Source organism: Phocoena sinus, chromosome 5, assembly GCF_008692025.1.
Source record: "Phocoena sinus isolate mPhoSin1 chromosome 5, mPhoSin1.pri, whole genome shotgun sequence".
NCBI classification, from domain to species: domain Eukaryota; kingdom Metazoa; phylum Chordata; class Mammalia; order Artiodactyla; family Phocoenidae; genus Phocoena; species Phocoena sinus.
In genome coordinates this window covers 94,627,500-94,648,917 of record NC_045767.1, presented here as the reverse complement: position 1 = coordinate 94,648,917, position 21,418 = coordinate 94,627,500, and the positions used below count along the sequence as shown (strand labels likewise).

General features: G+C 35.0%; 1 protein-coding gene across 5 annotated transcripts in view; it reads right to left on the bottom strand.

Annotated features, from left to right (window-relative positions):
• Positions 1-5,700: 5,700 nt before the first annotated feature.
• The window catches only part of MRPL1 (mitochondrial ribosomal protein L1), a 101,375-nt gene continuing 85,657 nt past the window's right edge, over positions 5,701-21,418 (bottom strand). For 4 of the 5 annotated variants that reach the window (XM_032633761.1, XM_032633762.1, XM_032633760.1 and 1 more), the window contains 2 exons: positions 19,490-19,571; positions 17,893-18,081 (listed from right to left, as the gene is read on the bottom strand). In XM_032633761.1, coding sequence (XP_032489652.1) covers positions 17,963-18,081; positions 19,490-19,571 — 201 coding nt within the window. In that variant the 3' untranslated portion in view covers positions 17,893-17,962. Of the gene's footprint in view, positions 6,513-12,926; positions 12,970-16,106; positions 16,161-17,892; positions 18,082-19,489; positions 19,572-21,418 lie in introns of those variants that run through there. The other variant, XM_032633763.1, reaches the window with a different exon arrangement.

Sequence of the window (21,418 nt, the reverse complement as noted above, 5' to 3'; positions counted from 1 at the left end):
CCGCGGCATGTGGGATCTTCCCGGACCAGGGCACGAACCCGTGTCCCCTGCATCGGCAGGCGGACTCTCAACCACTGCGCCACCAGGGAAGCCCTTAAAATCTGTTTTAAGGGAGTAAGTTTTCAAAATCTTTCTGTTCAATACAATTATTTGTTACTCTAAAAAACTATAATTTACAATCTTAAATAACTTTTACCCAGAATTATTAATTTCTTTTAAAATCAACTTTACTGAGGTATAATTTATATTTTAAAAAGTACCCATTTAAAGCATACAGTCAGTTCTTCTATAACTCAGCCCAAGTATTCCTAAAAATCATAGTGCTATAAAAATCCCCTCAATAAAAAATAAAGGACCCAGGGGGGAAATGGGGTTAGAAGAATAATGAAAACTATGTCATCCACACACACACACACACACACACACAGACACACAGACACACAGACACACACACACACACACACACACAAGAAGAGGAGGAGAGAAAGGGGGAAGGAAGAGGGAGGGGTAAGGGGGGGAGGAGGAGGAGGAGAAAAACAAAGATGTTACCTAATAAAAATGTAGCACACTTTAACAACTTTAAACCAACTAGAACTAAAAGACATTTACAAGGATTTCCCTGGTCATCCAGCAGTTAAGACTCTGCACTCCCAATGCAGGGGGCCCAGGTTCGATCCCTGTTCAGGGAACCAGATCCCGCATGCCACATCTAAGAGCCTGCGTGCCGCAACCAAAGATCCCACAGGCTGCAAGGAAGATCCCGCACATGGCAACAAAGATCCCACATGTCACAAATAAAGACCTGGCACAGCCTAATAAATAGATACTTTTAAAAAAAAAAAAGACATTTACAGAACACTCTATTCAACAATTGGAGAATACACATTCTTCTCAAGTGCACGTAGAACATTCTCTAGGATAGACCGTATGCTGGGCCATAAAACAAACCTCAATAAATTTAAAAGGATTGAAATCATACCAAATATGTTCTCCAACTACCACAATTGAGTGAAATCATAAATTAATAACAAACAAATATGGGAAATTAACAAATATATAGAAATTAAATAACACACTACTAAATAACCAATGGGTCAAAGAAGAAATCACAATGGAAATTGAAAAATACTTTGAGATGAATGAAAATGAAAACACAGCATACTAAAACTTATGGAATGCAGCTAAAGCAAAATTTTATAGTTTTAAATGGCTACACTAAAAAATTAAAAGGATATCAAATCAATAACCTAAACTTACACCTTAAGACACTAGAAGAAGAAGAGTAAATTAAATCTAAAGCAAGCAGAAGGAAGGAAATGATAGATTAGAGTAGTAATAAATCAAATAGAGAATAGAAAAACAATAGATACAACTAATAAAACCAAACATTGGTTCTCTGAAAAAGTCGACAAAATTGACAAACTTTAAACTAGATTCTCCAAGCAAAGAAAAGAGAAGACTCAAATTACTAAAATCAGGAATGAAGCAGGAGACATAATTTCTGACCATACAGAAAAGGATAGTAAGGAAATACTATGAACAAATGTATGGCAACAAATTAGGTAACGTAGATAGACAACTTCCTAGAAGGACACAAACTACCAAAACTAACTGAAGAAGAAAAAGAAAATCCAAATAGACCTAGAAAAAGTGAAGATATTAAATTAGAAATAAAAAATCACCCAGAAGAAAAGCTGAGACCCAGATAGCTTCACTGGTTAATTCAAATATTTTTTTAAAAAACAACTCTTCACAAACTATTGTAAAAATAGAAGAGTGAGCATTTCCCAACTCATCCTATGAGGACAGTATTACCCCAATACCAAAACCACACAAAGATTTCACAAGAAAGAAAACTATACAGCAATATTTCTTACGAATATAGAAGCAAAATTGCTCAACACAATACTAGCAAACTTAATCCAGCAATATACAAAAAGGATCATACAATATAACCAAGGGTTTATCTCAAAAATGCAAGGTTGATTTAACATCCAAAAATCAATTAATATATCATGTCAATAGAACAAAGGACAATTCCCACAGAATCTTCCAAATAGATGCAAAACAAACATTTTAAAAAATTCAACATTTCATGATAAAAATATTCAACAAACTAAGAATAGAAGGAAACTTCCTCAACATGATAAAGGGCATCTACAAAATCCCTCAGGTAATCAAACTTAATGATGAAAAATTGAGTGCTTTCCTTTTAATATCAGAAACAAGGCAAGGATGTCCTTTCTTGGCATTTCTATTCAGTATTGCACTGGAGTTTCTAGCCAGACAGATTATGGGGAAAAAATGAAATAAAAGGCATCCAGATTGGAAAAAAAGAAGCAAAACTATGCCTATTCACAGATGACATAATCTTGAATACAGAAAATCCTGAGGAATACACACACACACAATTAAGAGTAATAATTGAGTTCAACAAAGTTGTTGGATACAAGAACAATACACAAAAGTCAATTGAAGGTCTATACAATACCAATGAACAATCTAAAAATGAAATTGAGAAAATAATTCCATTTATAACAACATCAAAAAGAAGAAAATACTTATGAATAAATTTAACAAAAGTGAAAGACTTGTATGCTAAAACTACAACATATCACTGAAGAAAATAAAGAAGACCTAAACAAATGGAAAGACATCTTGTGTTCATGGATAGAGACACTTAATATCATCAAGATAGCAATACTCCTCATATTGATCTACAAATTCAACACAATCTCTAGCAAAACTCCAGCTGAGGAGAAAAAGGACATCTTTAGCCATCAGGGAAATGCAAATCAAAACCTCAATGAGATACCAATTCACATCCACTAGGATGGCTACAATCAAGAAGACAGATAATAACAAGTGTTGGTAAGGATGTGGAGAAATTGGAGCCCTCACACACTGCTGATGGGAATATAATTTGATGCAGCCACTTTGGAAAACAACCTGGTATGTCCTCCAAAGACTAAACACAGAGTTAACATGTGACCCAGAATTCCACTGCTAGGTATATATACTAGGCAAAATGAAAACATATGTCTGCACAGAACTTGTACCCAAATAACATAGCACCATTGTTCACAATAGCCAAGCAATGGAAATAATCCAAATTTCCACCAATTGATGAATGGATAAACAAAGTGTGATGTAGCCATACAATAGAATATTATTCAACAATAAAAATAAATGAAGCACTGATACATGCTACATAGATGAACCTTGAAAACATGCTAAGTGAAAGAAGCCAGTCACAAAAGACCACAAATTACATGATTCCATTTATATGAAATGTCCAGAGTTGGCAAATTTATAGAGATATGAAGTAGTTTAGTTGATGCCTAGTACTAGGGAAGGGTATGTGGGGAAAATGAAGAGTGACTGGATAGATTCCTTTTTGGGGTTATGAAACTGTTCTCAAATTCATTATGGTGGTGGTTGTACAACTCTGAATATACTAAACTACACAAAACAAACAAACAACCCTGAGTGTATGCTTTAAATGGGTGAATTACATGGTATGTGAAAATTCCAATTAAAAATAAAATGCACAAACAACAGAGAAAAACCAGTGAAATTCAAGCTGAGTTTTTTAAAAAGATGAATAAAATAATAAACTAGCTTAGAAGAATCAAGAAAAAAATAAAGACATGAATTACCAGTATAAAAATAAAAGAGCGATATCACCATAGATTCCATATATATTAAAAGAGTCAAAGAGAAATGTTTTAAACATATTTATTGCAATAAATTTGACAACTTATAAGAAACAGACCAAGTCCTTGATAGCCAAAATTTACAAAACCAAAACTGTCACACAAAAAAAATTAAATACCTGAATAAATGAAATAACTTAAAATCTTCCAACAAAAAATACCCTAATTCCATATGCATTCACTGGTGAATTTTATCCAACATTTGAGGAAGATATAATAGTTGTCTTAGAGAAAGTTTCAGAAAATAGAGGGAATACTTCTCAACTTATTATGAGTCTACCACTACTCTGACACCAAAAGTAAAGCTATCACAAGAAAAGAAAATTAAAAACCAATCTCTCTCCTGAGCCTAGTTGGAAAAGTTCCTAATAAAATATTATCAAATCTAACTTAGCAACATATAAAAAGGATAATGCATCATGACCAAGTGGGATTTACCCCAGTAACAGAAAGTTGGTCTAACCTTTTAAAAATAATCAACAAAATTCACCATGTTAACAAACTAAAAAAGGAAATCCACGTGGTTCTCTAAATAGATTCAGAAAAAGCACTTGATAAAATTTAACACCTACTCAGGAACAACAACGACAACCAAAAACTCTCATCAAATTAGGCACAGAAAGGAATTTCCTCAAACTTTTTCTTGCTGACAGCCATTGAAGGAGATTTAAATAAGTTGAGAGATATACCAGTCATGGATTAGAAGACTCAGTATTGTTAAGGTACCAGTTCTCTCTAAATTAGAATATAGTAGATTCAATGAAATCTCAATCAAAATCCCAGAAGACCTTGTGGTAGAAATTGACAAGTTGATTCTAAAAAAATTTTTCTTTTCTTGGCCGCGCTGCACAGCTTGCGGGATCTTAGTTCCCCAACTAGGGACTGAACATGGGCCACTGCAGTGAAAGCGCCAAATCCTAACCACTGGGCCGCCAGGGAATTCCCTGATTCTAAAATGTAGGTAGAAATACAAATGATATAAAACAGCCAGAACAAATATTTAAAAAAAAGAACAAAGTTGGAGTGCTTATATTTTCTGACTTCCAAGACTTACCGTAAATTACAGTTATTAGGACAATGTGGTAGTAGTATGATGATAGACAAACAGACCAGTGGAACAAAATAGAGAGTTCAAAAATAAACCTACACATATATGGTTAATAAATTTTTGACCAAGGTGCAAAGTCTAGGGAGACAGTCTTTTCAACAAATGGTGCTGGGGCAACTGGATATCCGTATGGAACAAATATACTCCCTTCATGACATCATGCAAAAAATTTATTTGAAATAAATCATAAATCTAAAAGTAAAGGCTAAAATTTATTAACCTTATAAAAGACATGTAATAGAGGAAAATACAGAAGAAAAATTTTGCAACTTTTGTGAGGGAAAAGATATATTAGGACACAGAAAGCTCTAACCATACAATAAATATTAATAAAATAGTCTTTATGAAAATTATAAAATTCTACTCTTTGAAAGACACAACTAAGAAAATGAAGTCAGTCCTCAACTGGAAGGAGATATTTGCAATACATATATTTGATAAACGGCTTGAAACCAGATAATATAAAGTAACCTTACAATTCAATAAGAAGACAAACAATCCAACTTTTCAAAAGATCAGAAGATTTGAATAGACACTTTGTAGTAATTACCAAAGGAGATAGAAGAACAGTTAATTAGTACATAAAAAGATGCTTAGCATCATTAGTCACTAGGGAAATGCAAGTTAAAATCACAATGAAATATCACTACACACCCACTAGAATAGCTAAAATTAAACATTAAAAATCCAACTTTTCCCAAGGATATGAAGCAATTTCAACTTTCAGACATTGCTGTTGGGGGTATAAAATAGTACAAACACTTTGGAGACCTATTTGGTTGTTTCTTATGAAAGCTGTCACCATATGACCTAGCAGTTCCATTATTAATCCAAGGGAGAAGAAAGCAAATGTCCACCAAAAAAAGCTTGTACTTTAACGTTCAGAGAAGTTTTATTCATAATAGCCACAAACTGGAAACAACACAAATACCTATCAACAGGTGAATGAATGGATAAATACATTTGGCATATCTATACAATGGAATATATTTCAGCAATAGAAAAGAATGATCTATTTGATACATGCAGCAATGTGGATGAATTTTAAAATATTAAAACATATATATAACAGTGTATGATCCATCCATATGAAATTCTACAGCAAGCAAAACTATAGTGACAGAACACAAACCTACTGTTGCTTGGAGCTGAAGGCAAGAATCAGTACAAAGTGTATAAGTAAACTTTTGGGGGTGATGGAAGTTTTCTGTATCTTCATTTTCACCACGGTAACATGGGTGCAAACTTTTGTCATACTAGGTGAACTATACAATCAGTTCTACTACAATGTTTTCAAAAATGCAAACTTGTTTTAATACGATAAAAAAAATTTTTAGTATTAACTTGACTTTTGATTTTACATGTGATTTCATCCACTAAAAATACTAGATGAACACAGAAAGCTGCACACAACTGAAATAAGCCAAGTATAAACCATGCCAACCTTTGTGCTATTTTCCTACATTTTACTTCAAACTGTTATAAACCCCACCATACTGTTATTACATTTGCTTTTAAAAGGTAATTTTTTTAAAAGAAAGGATAAAAATCAGAAAAGCATTTTTCATAGTTTCCCACAAATTTTCCATTTCTGGCATTCTTCATTCATTTGTATGGAACTGGGTTTATACTGGTATCAGTTTTCTTCCTCTAGAAGGACTTCCTTTAACATTTCTTGTAATTCAGGTCTGCTGGAAATAAATTTTCTGTGTTTTATTTGTCAAAAAAGTCTTTATGCTTCTCTCATTTTTGAAGGATATTTTCACTTGACATAGAATTCTACATTAACTTTTTTTTTTTTTTTGGCGGTACATGGGCCTCTCACTGTTCTGGCCTCTCCTGTTGTGGAGCACAGGCTCCAGACGCGCAGGCTCAGTGGTCATGGCTCACAGGCCTAGCCGCTCCGCGGCATGTGGGATCTTCCTGGACCAGGGCACGAACCCATGTCCCCTGCATCGGCAGGTGGACTCTCAACCACTACGCCACCAGGGAAGCCCTACTTTAACTTTTTTTTAAGCATGTTAAAGTTATCATTCCATTCCCTATTTGGCTTGCATTATTTCTGACAAGAAATCAGTAATTCTTATCTTGGTACCCCTGTATTTAATGTTTCTTTTTCTCTCTGGCTGCTTTTGAGTTTTATGTTACCACTGGTTCTCAACAAATTGAATATGATATCCCTTAGAATGGTTTTCCTTTCAATTATCCTGCTTGAAGTTCATCTACTTAGATTTAGAAATCATAGTTTTCATCCTGTTTGTTAAAAATTAAACCATTATTACTTCAAATATATATTTTCTGGCTCCTCTCCCCTGCCCTTTTCAGATACTCCAATTACACGTACATTAGATCACTTTGAATATTCCTCAGATCACTGAGGATCTGGCCTTTTATTACTATTTTCATTCTGTACCTCAATTTGTATAGTTCCTATTGCAGTATCTTTAAGTCATGCTTCTTCTGCAGTGGCTATAGGTGTTAATCCATTGGTGAATTTTCCATTCAGACACTGTATTTCCAAATTGCATTGCAGCTCTAAAGCTCCCTTTGCCTTCTTTAATGTCTTCCATTTCTCTCCTCATTATGCTCATGTTTTTCATTATATACGTGTACATATTTACTATAGTTGTTTTAAAGCCCTTGTCAACTACTTCATTCATCTCCATAATTTCTGAGTTTCTATTGACTGATTTTCTTCCTTACATATTCCTTCCTTTTTGCATGTCATAATTTTTATTGGGTACCAGACACCATAAAAGTTATGTTCTTAAAATTTTGGATTTTGTTTTCTGCATTTAGAGAGTGTTGAATTTGGCAGGCAGTTAACTTCCTTGCCAGTCAATTTGATCCTTTTGAGGTTGTTTTTAAAGTGCTATTGGTGGTCCAGAGTAGCCTCTACTCTAGAGCTCTTTTAGCCCTATTTGAAGGCACAATTCTGGGGTATCTACTGAATGCCCAGGATTTTCAACTATGTCTTGCCACTCTGATGGTCAAAACTCAAATGTCTCTCAGCCACATATAAGTTCTGGGAATTGTTCAACTTAAAGCTCCCCAATAATTGCGTTTAGTCTAGCCTTGTGGCATTTCAATCTATGCAGGTCCATCTTAGCACAGAGCAGAAGTCTCAATGAACCCCCCTGCAGAGTCCTGGAGCTTCCCTGCATAGCGCCTACATCTCTGGTGTCATGCCTCACAAATTGAAGCTGCCACAGCCTCCCCCAAATCTGATCTCAGTGACTTCTATAAAGAGACCGCCATGCTTTCCTTGGTTTCCCTCTTCCTGTGCAGGGTCTGGAAAGTGACATCAGACAGAATGCTGAGGCTTTTGTACAACTTATTTGTTTCCATCCAGAGAACACACACCCGTATTGCATGTTTTCCAAGGTCAGCAAACAGTAGCTTCAAATATTTTTGTCCAGTTTTCTAGCTGTTCACAGGTAGAGGGCAAGTCTGGTATATGTTATTCCATTATGGGCAGAAAAGGAAAGCTAGAATTTTTTTTTTAACCTAGTTTGAGCTATTTACATGTTGAGGCTCACATATTATCTTAGTATTTATGATAACAGCAGTTGATTGTACCTTCATTTTATAAAATAATTTCATTTACATTACCTGAGTAGTTTTCACAACACTTTGAGTTAATAAAGGTGACCTTTCTTATGATTGTGTTATAGTCAAAACGATTGAGGCTCACAAGGCAAGTGAATGCTCAAAGTAACATACTTAGTAAGGGTTGGAGCTGGGAATATGACATTAGCATAAACTACTACTGCTAAAACTTATCTCCTGGTTTCATCTATATCACCAAACTCTTTTATTTTTCATCCATCCTTCCTTCCTTCTTTATCCCTTTCAGGTTTTAATTATCTTTCATCTTAGGTTTTAATCATCAGCTTTATCATTTTAGCATAGTCAAAATTTTTAAAGAAGCAACTTATTCTCTAACATGTCGCTTTGAAAAATGCTACTTTGTAATTCACTACCATAAATTAATTTTAATTTCAAGTGGCAAGCTATAATCAATATATATCATACCATAACCAATATACTCCCAAACCACAGAGGCCTCTAAAGGTCTCCCTAACCCCCAAACTGTGAGTATTCACGTGTAACCCTGTATCTGTATCATCTTTCCTCCTCTTTCAAGTCATTTCCCCTAACTTACTTTGACCTATGAAGCTGCAGCAAACTTCTCAGAATTTTTCCCAGTCCAAAAGAAAAAAAAATCAATTAAATATTAAAATAGAAAGGAAAACAAAAAATTTTAAACAAGAATAAAATAAAAGTAAGCCAGCTCCTCAGTTAGCATGACTAAGTAATAGATTTAAATGACAGCTTTCTAAGAATGAGTCACATTTCTCTCAGTATAATATAGGGCCAACCAACAATGGCAATACTTAAGAAAATTTTAAGACTCAGCTGATCACCTTGTACCTTGAGGTACAGGATGAAAAGAGTGTTTTAATCTTCCATCACACTTCTATTCAACAGTGTGACTACGTGGAGCACTGTACTGAGAAAAAAAAAACCTGAGACCACACAGAAATCAGTGGGAGAACATTCTGTGAGTCACGTCATCTGTCATAGTCTGCCTGATTGGAAACAAGGGATGACAGAATGTGAGCCAGGTATTTGCAGTCTCCAGTCTAGGGTAAGAGTAGTAATATTTGAAATTGCATAATATACCAGGAACAATAATTTTAAAACCTTAAACCCCTAATTTTACCAAACATGGGATTTAGATATAAAAAAGGGGTAATGCTCAAAACCAGGTTCTAGAGTCTGATGGAGGGCCCTTTATTACATAGGATAATCCAAACCAAATTAATCCTTTCCCCAGAAGATAGGAACTTGTTGGAGTCAGAGAATAATGGATTTCTTCCATCTCTTTTAATTTTTTAAAGAAAAAGTTATTTTATAAATGCCATAAAACTCTAGATCACCTGATAAATTTTTTTTTTTTTAACAGGCTTTTAATCAAACAGCAGTAAAGGTACAAGGGGCTGGAAGGCCTGAGGGGACACAAGGCAGGAGGAGCCGGAAGGTGGTGACCCTTGGAAGGAGGGAGGCACTGGGCCTCTCCTGGGAAAACTATCTGACTCTTGTGGCTCCTGTCCCAGCCTCTGCCCAGATCACCAGCCCAGATGCAAGGGACAAGCCCTTGTATTGCGCTTCTCAGGTGATCCCTTTTTCCAAAGGGCATGTGGGCCCCAATACAGAGAGAGGGTAATGAAGAAGGGCAGGAGTGCTGACATGCCAGCAACCCCTCACCCCTAGGGCAGGTCTGCCCAGCCCGGGCCTTGCCCGACCTCAGAGCCAACTTCAATCACTGGGGAGTGACACCCTACATTCTGTCTTCCCCACTAATGGGATTTTTACATTCTTCAAAAATTACTGGACCACGTCACGTTCAGCAAAATGGTTAAAATGAAAAAGATAAGCCAATTATCGGCAAGGATATAGATCAGTGGGAACTCTCACACACCGTTGGAAGTTATATTGGTACAACTACTTTGGAAGACTGTGAAGCATTATCTACTATAAATGAACATATACCTAACTTATGATCCAGCAATTCCGCTCTTAGGTATATATCTAAGGGAAATGCATACATATGTTCACCAAAAGAAGTGAACAAGAATGTTAATAAATAGCATTATTTGTAAAATCCCTAAAACCTCCCCTAAAAAAACTGTATAAGAATGTTCAGAATAGCATTATTTGTAATACCTCAAACTGTAAAGAATCCACATGTCCATCAACAGTAGAATGGATAAATTGTGATATATTCACACAATGGAATATTAAAACAGCAATGAGAATTAATAAAATATAAATACATACAACATGGATGAGTTTCATAAACATACTGAGTGAACCTGGGCCTCCCCCCAAAAATGCATATGGTAATTATTATTCCATTTACATAAAGTTCAAAAAGAGGAATAACAAATACATGTTCTTAGAAGTCATGATAGTGGTTACCTTGAAGAGGAGTACTTTTCAAGGAGGGAACAAAGGGGTTTCTGGGGTACTGGTATTATCTACTTCTTGACCTATATGCTAGGTACATGTTCACTTTAGGAAAATTCATCAAGCTGTTCACAGTTATGAATTTGTGCTGTAATTCAATAAAAAGTTTCCTTAAAATTACTGGGCAATACCAACAATATACAGCTACACAGGAGAGCTAGAACTTGAATCCTTATAGTTTGTCTCTAGGGTCTGTGCTGTTAACCACTATACTATTTTAGCAATCTACCTTAAAGAAGTACTTGCTAATACTATCTATTTTTAAATATGAAAAACCTACATATGTCAACAGGCAATTAACTGTAAATGTAGGAACATAATTTGTACAAGTATAGGAGATCCACATGGAGCCACAAGGGAGGCTGATTGGGAGAATCATAGAAGTTTTGCTATATCTGACTTAAACTTTTTACCATGGGAATCTGTTTATGTGTTCCTATTTATGTTTAATAAAATGAAATTGACATTTCTCCCCTCCAAAAAATAAATGGGCAAGATTTTTTTTGCATTCAAAGAATATTTGCTATGTATGTAAAAATACTTTGAGTAACAAAGTAAATGTTTTTACTCAAAGAAATACATTGATTTCATAGAAATCATAGGAAGAGACATTTAATAAATATTCAAGGAATGAATGACCCTTAGAGATTTGTTGACTCTCCTATCATTGCTATTAATTCTTCCTAGTCATTCATCAGAGATAGTGACGTGGTATAGTGGGCATCTATTGGTCTTGCCTGCCCAGCACCCAGTGAGCCCCTTCTTTTGATAAAGGCATTTCAATATTGCCCCTGGGCAATTTCTTCTACCCTACTGCATGCAGTTTTGGTGAGATTATCAATTCTGCCTTCTCCTGACCAAGGAGTGGGCGTGTAAACTAAACTAGGCCAAACAGACTCTTTCTCCTTAAAATTTAAATCTGGAGTAGAGTGACATGACACAAGGTCAGAAAACAAATTCACCTTGACAGTAGCTCTCTAAAGAAGCTGTCCATTGGTTCCTGCTACTTAGATCCCTTAAGCTGCACTGCTTCCTATCCTTTCCAAGTACCAGTTGTTTCACTTTTCCTTAGATTCTGTGAATCACTACATATCCTTACATTACATTTTTTCTCTGGTTAATTTCTGTTGACTGTAACTGAGGAAACACTGAAACAGCTGGATGTAAACATATTCAATAAAAAGGTTACTACAAAGATAGGAATAAAGACGCAGACCTACTGGAGAACGGACTTAAGGATATGGGGAGGGGGAAGGGTGAGTTTTGACAGGGCGAGAGAGAGTCATGGACATATACACACTAACAAACGTAGTAAGGTAGATAGCTGCGGGGAAGCAGCCGCAAGGCACAGGGATATTAGCTCGGTGCTTTGTGACGGCCTGGAGGGGTGGGATGGGGAGAGTGGGAGGGAGGGAGACGCAAGAGGGAAGACATGTGGGAACGTGTGTGTGTATAGCTGATTCGCTTTGTTGTAGAGCAGAAACTGACACACCATTGTGGAGCAATTGTGCCCCAATAAAGATGTTTAAAAAAAAAAAAAAAAAGGTTACTACAACTTTGCAAGAAAGTCATTAGTATTTAACTTTTGCCTAGCTTTTTGCCAGAATTTGCTTCCCTATAAAGTCTACATTAGTCCTACCTCTACTTCTGGAGCTTCATAGTATAAATATACTCCATCTTCTAAATGGCACAAATTTAAAACTCTATCATTTATCCCCAAACACTTTCTCAGCAAAATAATTTATTTTCAAATTAAAACATATATGACTACTACACACTCACTAGAATGGCTATAATAAAAAAGACAGACAATTCCAAGTGTTGGCAAGGATGTGGAGAGACTGGAACCCTTATGCACTACTGGAGGAAATGTAAAATTGTATAACTACTTTGGAAAGCAGTTTATATAGTTTATATATTTACATAATTTACACAATATTTTTAAATAGACTTTACAAATAATCATCCTAGGCAACAATGCCCATGAAGTCATGGTCATTTATGTGCAAGTTATATTTTCCTATTATATAGTAAAACATACTAAACTCTTAAAGATGTGGCTCACTTACCATCAAAATTCATTTCTTTGTCTTCCTTGGTACACTTATTGCCCTTTGGGAAACACTGGGTTATTCAACTTAAAATTTACATAAATTAATTTTAATTAAAGTAATTACCAACTTAGGAAACAATACTATAAAGTTTTATGCAACATATGACAAGATATAGGAAGTGTTAAACCTTTCATTTAGCAAATACTTGAAAATTGCTTTTGGTTGGCTTTTTTCAAATAAAAGTGACTAAAGAGCTGGAGATGTGGGAAACGGCCAAAGCCAAGACATCTCCCTTCCTACCCTATACCCAACATGATCACAACCATGTTATTTCAGGGAGAAAAAGGAGACCTCCCCATGTGAAGAAGAAAAAAAGGAAGTATACAAAATGTTAAGCAGTTATTTAAGGAATTCTGGGTCATTGTTTTCTTTAAATTTTTGATTGTGTTCTTTCTTTCTCTACTTGCCCAATTTATTTAATGTCCTTCTATTTTTTAAAATAAAGCAATACAGTAAAACTTTTTGTTCCTTTGAATACCTTCAGAATGAAAACTATTATTTCAACCTATCCCTTATAATAGTTACATTTCTAATTTCATATTTTGATTCAAAAACAAAAATTTAAGTGAAGATACCAATTTCTTCCTTCTTATTTTTTAAAGTATTGAGTACAACCTTTTGCGGCTAGTTCTGTTACTATGTACTCTTAAGTTCTCAAAGCACTAGAAATAGGTGTTTTGCCCATTATTACATGAAAAATACAATCCAAAGAACCTAAATGCCCTCAATGGCCAGAGGAGAACACAAAAACATTGGGTTCTGAAAAATGGACCTAAAATTTTCTTGTAATTATAGCTTGATTATTCTTAAAACTCTTTATAGGGATTTGCTTTTAATTACTCTAGCAAGGATGAGGACGAGCTAGGGAGTGGTAGGTAGATGGAAGGGATAGATGTACCTAGAACAAGAGCATAATGTTGATAATTGCTGAAGCTGGGTGGTAAGTAAATGGGTGTTCTTTTTTTCTGTATATCTGAAAAAATTCTATAATAAAAGTTAAAACAGAAACGAATTCTTTAAATTCTAAAAATGCATTATTGCAGAGTGACAACTAAAGCAACCTCTGTAACATGCCCAAAACAGAACAAAAAATAAATAAATAAACAAAGCTCCAGGGGTCTATAAAGTATTTTTGCTATTTTATTTGTATAGTCAAATGAGAAAACAAATATTTACCAATAAGTACACAACTATTTAAAAGTTGTATGAAAGGTTACTATTGCCACCTACTGGACACTGCGATTACTACTTGCTATTAAAAAAAGTCACTATTGAGTAGGTCTCCCCATCCCACCATAAGCCTCTGGTCTTTAACAAGATGATAAGTAATACCATTAAACTTATGTTTACGTGTGTTTATATTAGTAATGTTAATTAATAATGTTTTATCTCATCATTTCTAACAACATGAAATGCCAACTACAAAAGCTGTGTCATAAAATTTTTGTTAGAAAGTACATTGATGATCACCTTATGATGTCCTTGTTTTACGGAAGATGCCAGATTTTGAATTGTTTTCCCATAGGAATTTAAATTGTTTACACATAGGGATAGACCAGGAAGCTAGAAACTAGTCCTGGCTCTTAAATTCAGTGCATTATCTTTTTTTTCATCTCAGTCTTTTAAAATCTTGACTTTTATTAAACATTTTTCACCTCTTATAACTTGGCTAATTGCATACACCAGTGATTCTCAGCCTTGCTGCACAAGAATTACCTGTCAAATTTGAAAAAAAACTAATGCTGATACGAAAGCCAGAGATTTTTTTATCCAGGGTTTAAAGATCCATTAGTAAGTATCAGTGGTTCTCAAAATACAGTCTTTTGAACCAGCAACATCATCACCTGCGAATGAAACTGAGCAGGACCCTTTCCTTGTCCTCCACTTCCTTGTTTGTAGGAAAAAGGTTTAGCCTCCTAGATGTTCCCTGAGTTCCAGAGGGCAGATGCAAACAGAAGAGTGAAGGAATGCAGAAATAAAGGATAGGCAGTCAAGAAAAAGGGCAGCGATGGGGCAGGGTACCGGTTCCTCCTCAAGGGCTATACATAACCTGATAGTTCTCCAGGAACTATCCCACCCAGGTAGAGGATGGTAACTTCAGTCAGAGCACAAGCTCTGGATCCCAGACAGGTTGGAACCCGAAGGCTAATGACTGAGTTTTGTGGAACATCATCCCGTTACCTCATCACCAACCAATCAGGGGAAGGTCACTCACCTTTCAGTCCTCCCCCGACATTTTGCCTAAAAAAACTCTTCCCTAAAAACCTTGGGAGAGTTCAGGCTTTTTGAGCACCAGCAGCCCATTCTCATTGTTCGGCCCTTGAAATAAACCTTTCTCTGCTCCAAACTCCAACATTTTGGTTTGTTTGGCCTCACTATGCACCAGGTGCACGAACTGGGTTTGGCAACAGGAACTTATTAGAAATGTAAATTTTCAAGGCCCACCCCAGATGCTGACTGGTGCCAAGCAATTTGTGCCTGCAAGCCCTCCAGGTAATTTGGATGCAGGATAATGTTTGAGAATCACTAGTATTGATATTTACCATAATTATTTAAAACTTTTTACTCTTTTTAAATGTAAGATTTTAATTTACTGTTTTCTCAGAAAGAAGAAAATACATTAATAACACAAAAGAGAGAGGTTTATGTGAACAGTAATCTAGTGCAATTCTACTATTTTTCCAGAAGCATATACCATTATGAACACTCAACATTAGTTCCAGTTAGCCAATAGGAAAAATGCTCTAATGGAAGGTTACGGAATAATTTATTCATAGGCCAGTTAATAAGACCCTGGAATGCTCTTGCCCAGAGCAAGTTTTCCAACCATATTTCCTTGTTCTGGTTTGTTCTGCTCAGAAAGGCATCTTTCTAAGACATAATTAAGACCTTTAGCCATATCATACCTTTTAACTCAGGAAGGTCAGTTCTAGAAATATAGAGGAAACTAAATTATGCTCAAAGATTTTCTCCAAAGTATTGTAAATGATAAGGTTAAGGGGGACCTGAAAGCAAGTTAAATGCCCCAAAACTAAGAACTGACTCCATAAATTAGAGCATCAACAGGATGAAATATCGCTCAATCATTAAAATGCTTTTCATATAAGATTTTAAATAATATGGGGAAATGCTTACTTTATATAACATCATGTGTGTACATGTTCCCTCTGTTTCTCTGTCTCTCTTTCTCTGTCAATTGAAAAAGATAATGGGAAGCACCAAAATATTAATACTGGTTATCTGAGTAGTAGGACTCTGAGTGATTTATTTTTTTATATTTATTAGTGTTTCTAAAGTTCTCTATAATAAGAGTATACTTACTCTATTAATCAGAAAACCCACAAATACAGTAATAGAGTTTCTACTCTGTGATCTAGGGTCTTAAATAACAATCAGTATGCTTTCAGAAGACCATAAATGTGGGAAACAAGTAGATATCTTTTTTCTCTCCATCCTGCGCTGCTTTTTTCTCATCCCACTCCTCCAACCCTTTTATTTCAACTTTCCTCACATCACTGTGCCATAACCCCATAACTAGACATACTGAGAAACTGAAGTGTAATTATTCAATATTTTAAAAATTTTAAATTGGTTAAATAGTTTAATTTATCTTAGAACACATAAAAAGGAGGTAAAACACCCTAATGGTTAAGAGAACAGGCTTCAAAATCAGACAAATGTAGGTTTGAATCTTAGTGTGCCACTTAGAGGACCTCACACAAGTTTCAATTTCCTTAACTGTAAAGTGAGAGTACCACCCTTCTTACTAAACTCCTGCGAGGATGAAATGAGAGAATGCATAAAAAGCATAAGATAGTAGTAGGCACTCAATAAAAGGTAACTGCTGTTACTGTTTTGTAGTTAATGCTACAGTTGCTTTTGGTAAACAGCCCTTAAATTTTAATTTTCCTGTGGGAAAAAAGGCTTAGTGGAGTACAATGGTGGTTCACAGTCTTTTGGACTTGTCAGACCACTAAAATTTCAAAAACAACTGGGGAGACCTATATGGAGCCGTCAAAATATTCTTTACAAAGTGAGTGTTATTAAAACCCACCAACAAATTTATCAGGACTATTTTTTCATATAAGAAAAAGCCCTTGAACATCCCCTAAAAAAAGTGGAAGACAGTCTCAGAGTAAAAGAAATCGTTCCCAAGAAAGGACAGTTGGCAACTGCATGACAAAATTATCCTTATTTTTTTTGTTTTGTCACATACCAGTAAATACTTAAGGACCAACACCAGTATGCAAACTGGCAGCCTGATCCTTCAACCATAAATTAAGTTGTTTTATCTACCTCATGGGATATTCATTCAACAAACACTAACAACTTGCTATTAAGCAGAGGAATTCAGGATCAAATAAAGTATATAAAAACACCATACACAGTGCCTTGTATATTACAAAGCACCATTAAAATATATAATATTTTTAAAAATAAATAAAATATACAATATTCTTATTACAAAAAAATACAAATACTATAAATTGATTCCTAAGAGAAAAAAAAGTTTTCCACCCGCTTGTTTTAAGGGCTTAATCATTTTCTATACTCATGCTATCACAAAAGACATTAAGGAATTATTAGAATGAAGATTTTCCATATTTTTTCTTTAGAAAATAGTCATATTTGTGATGTAGCTCATGACTCTGCCGTTCTCTGTCTTATGGGAACTGAGGATGTTACTTTTCCCTCAGATGGTATGACTCTCAAGGGAAAGTTATTAAGCTAGAAATTGCTGCTATAGTTATCAGATTGTAGAATCTGAATACTAAGGAAGAAAATTTAACATGATCTAAAAGTTAGGTTCAGACACAGAGCAAATTTTACTTTCTTAGTTTTGAAAGTATTATAAGATTTTCCAGTGTTAAAATTTACTTTCAAGTATGATGATCAAGAAATAACAAGACACCAAACTTACAAATTAAACAGTTTTTAATTTTCTCTGTTGTTTCTTGATCCACTGAAAATAATTTCTCAATGTAACACATTTAGGCAGCTTTTTTGTCACTTTCTTTGGGTTCTACTTCTTTAGGCAATAATGACTCGATCTTTAGTAACAAACCTTCACTTGTTGAACTTCGAAGGAAAGCACGTACCACAAAGGGTCCTGAAAACAAAGACAAGAATCAATTTTCATTTTATTCCATAGATACCTAATGAGCAAACACAAACATACAAGAAACTTTATAGGACTCGTGTTATATTTTCACTTGAAAAGTACTGATATTACTGAACTATTATTTTGAATTATAACAAAGGGAAGATCGCTCCATTTCTAAAGTAGAAGACAAACTAGCTGTACCATAGTATATTAGAAATTTATAGATGAAACTACACATATTCACTAATAATTCATTTCTCTCTTTCAGAAGGGGATCACCTAGAATTTATTTTATTGCAAAGTCAACAGTAAAGGGAACAGGTGATGATATTTACATTTGATGGCAAGATTCTAAATATTTATTTAAAACAGTCAGCACAGATGCTAACTCTGTGTTACCAAACATTTAGTAAAATTCCTTAAAAATTAAAAAGCCTTTCATAAGAACAATGTTAAGGGACCCTCAGTTAAAATGGCAAAGAGAAGATAACTACATTTCTTTTAGAGATTTACTGTTCATCATTCTACTCCTGACATAGGTTCAGAGGCTCCTATACTCAAAGTTCTCCATGAAAGAGAAGAATCTATACACATACAATCACTAAGTACTATGGTCATATCTAGCACAACAGAATTAACAAATGAGGTATTTATTCATCAGTGTGTTTAACTCCCAAAGAAGGTTAAACATAATGTGAGATTGTGTTTTAATTATACACTTGGTTTATAAGATGAAACATGACAGATTCCTATAATGGTAAGCCTGTAAGTGCATAGTCAAATGAGGGTTACAGACTCTTGCTTGCTTTCAACCAGCGGAAAGAGAACATGTTTGCCTGAGGAAGGACTGTGAATGGCAGGTAATGCAGTGGGTACTACACGTGTTCCTAGCCTATGACACAGCTTCCACATCAAGTTTCACTGTTCTCCACATATCACCCCATTTATAAATAGTGATTCTTGTGACATGATTAAAAACCTTGTTTCTTTTCTAAAATAAATAAGATTAAGAAAGCCAACTGCTAGTACCAGTGACAAAGTGAATGGTCTGGCTTCAAAATATCATCTACCTCACAAAGGACTTTAGTTTCTGCTTAAACACTATTGTAAGTTTAAGGCAATCCGTTACAGTTTTCTTTCAAACTTTATTACATTTAATGGTAGAAATAATGTGGGAATTTATAAAGGTTTCACGATGTATTCCTTATTAATGTTAAAGAGGTCTCCTCTCCAAACAACTACAACTTCTTAATAAGGTCATTAGGAATCCTTTGGAGAATTAAGTTGTATTTCTTTAATCCCTGGAAATATTATTGCTATTGCAGTTGCATATTAACTGGATTGTTTTCTTAATATTTTACATTTTTAAAGTATCACAGAGCTACAAGGAAATCTTCCCCAGGGAACCACTTACCCAAATTCAGCGGTCTTTGCCTACAAACTTCACTGATAATTGCTTGCAGATTGGCAGCTATCTGGTCACTTGACATATCCAGCTGAAAGAAAAGGATATATAACGTTAATGATGTGAAAGTGAGATGATAATACAATTTTTGGTAACTGTATCAATAGTTGTTCCAGACAGTTTTTTCAAATATTCAACTAGTGCAAATTATGTATTAGGAGACCCTACTGTGAAAGAAAAAAACTTCCATAACTTTTTTCAGAATACTACATTAACATGTCTTTACATGTCAAGACTTAATTACCTTTTAGAACACATTATAGCAAAGTGTTTTAAAGTTGCTCCACTTGCGATTCCTTGAATTCCAAGTAATTTCCCCAAAGCATATCCTGGGGCAGAATACACCATTCCCCCCACCCTTTCCCTACCACCAAGGAATTAGTGATATTTTTTCTTCAAGTTGTTTATTTTTTAAAATAAACTAAGAAAATATTTAGAAGTTAATGCTTTCAAAAGTCCAAAATGAAACTACGTGACAACGCACATTCACATAACATATCCCACACAGAGACATTTTCAAGATGCTATGCTAACACTCTAACTCTGCAATAACAATTATCCTGCTACTTAGTAAAAGCCACAGTAAGTAAATATATAGTGAATGAGCCCTATTCATAAAACACCTAAACCCAGCACACATCTTTGGAAAGTCCTTGAGTTTACCATTCAAATTCAGTGCATGTTATTCTTCTTAAATACACCAGTTAAAATCAGTTCTATTGCATTCCTATGTTTAGAGGATTTTGCACTTTGCCAAATGAATCCAGTTTTTGAAATTCATATAAAACTTACAATAGTGTAATTGGCAAAAATTAGACAGTAAGAGTTCAAACAAGAATTCTATTTTCCAATGACTCTTGAGACCATTGTGAGAAATGTAGTACATAAGCATAAAGAGAATTCCTCCTGAAACAAATTATTCTCATCATCATCAGACAACATTTATTCGACATTCACTTAGGCATGATGCAGTACCAAACCCTAAATGAGAAGGCTTGGGCATTACTGGAGGAATTTTCACTTTATGCCAATCCACAAGTGGGAGTTTGGAGAGGGAAAAAAATCAAGCAATGCTTAGTTCTCCTTATTAAATCCATAGAACTTATAGACTTTAAGTTGTATTGAAGTAGGTAGTTCACTGACAGACAGGGCACCTTACATTTGCTATGGTAAAAAAAAAGAAAACAAAACAAAACACCAAGAGTATCAACATGTGTCCTTTCATTCCTCTCTTAATTCTCCACTTTCCCTCAAAATGTCCTCCTTTCTATTACCAACTTAAGTAACCAACACAGCTCTAAGGAGTTCCTTTACCCTTTGTAAAGACCTATACCTACCTTAGATTTGGGAAAGCAATAGATACAAGAAAAAGCAAGAGGTCCAGTATATCTTCCTTGATAGTTATAAGCTATACTGTTGGACTGTATATACTAAAAGTCTCAGATTTTTGTAACTATACTTTCTGCAGACTTATATTGCCATTCTTACAATAACCTAACAACATAGGCTTTAGAAATGCAAAACAAAAAAAACCCAAACAACAACAAGAACAAAAAAGAAATGCAAAACAGATGACTTCAATGGTTTCATTAAGTTTTAAAATATACAAATTGTCTTAAAATATAGTTTAGGGCTTCCCAGGTGGCGCAGTGGTTGAGAGTCCGCCTGCCGTTGCAGGGGACACGGGTTCGTGCCCCGGTCCGGGAAGATCCCACATGCTGCAGAGCGGCTGGGCCCGTGAGCCATGGCCGCTGAGCCTGCACGTCCGGAGCCTGTGCTCCGCAGTGGGAGAGGCCACAACAGTGAGAGGCCCGCATACCGCAAAAAACAAAAACAAAAACACCCAAAAGTATAGTTTACACTTTTGTCCAAATTTTA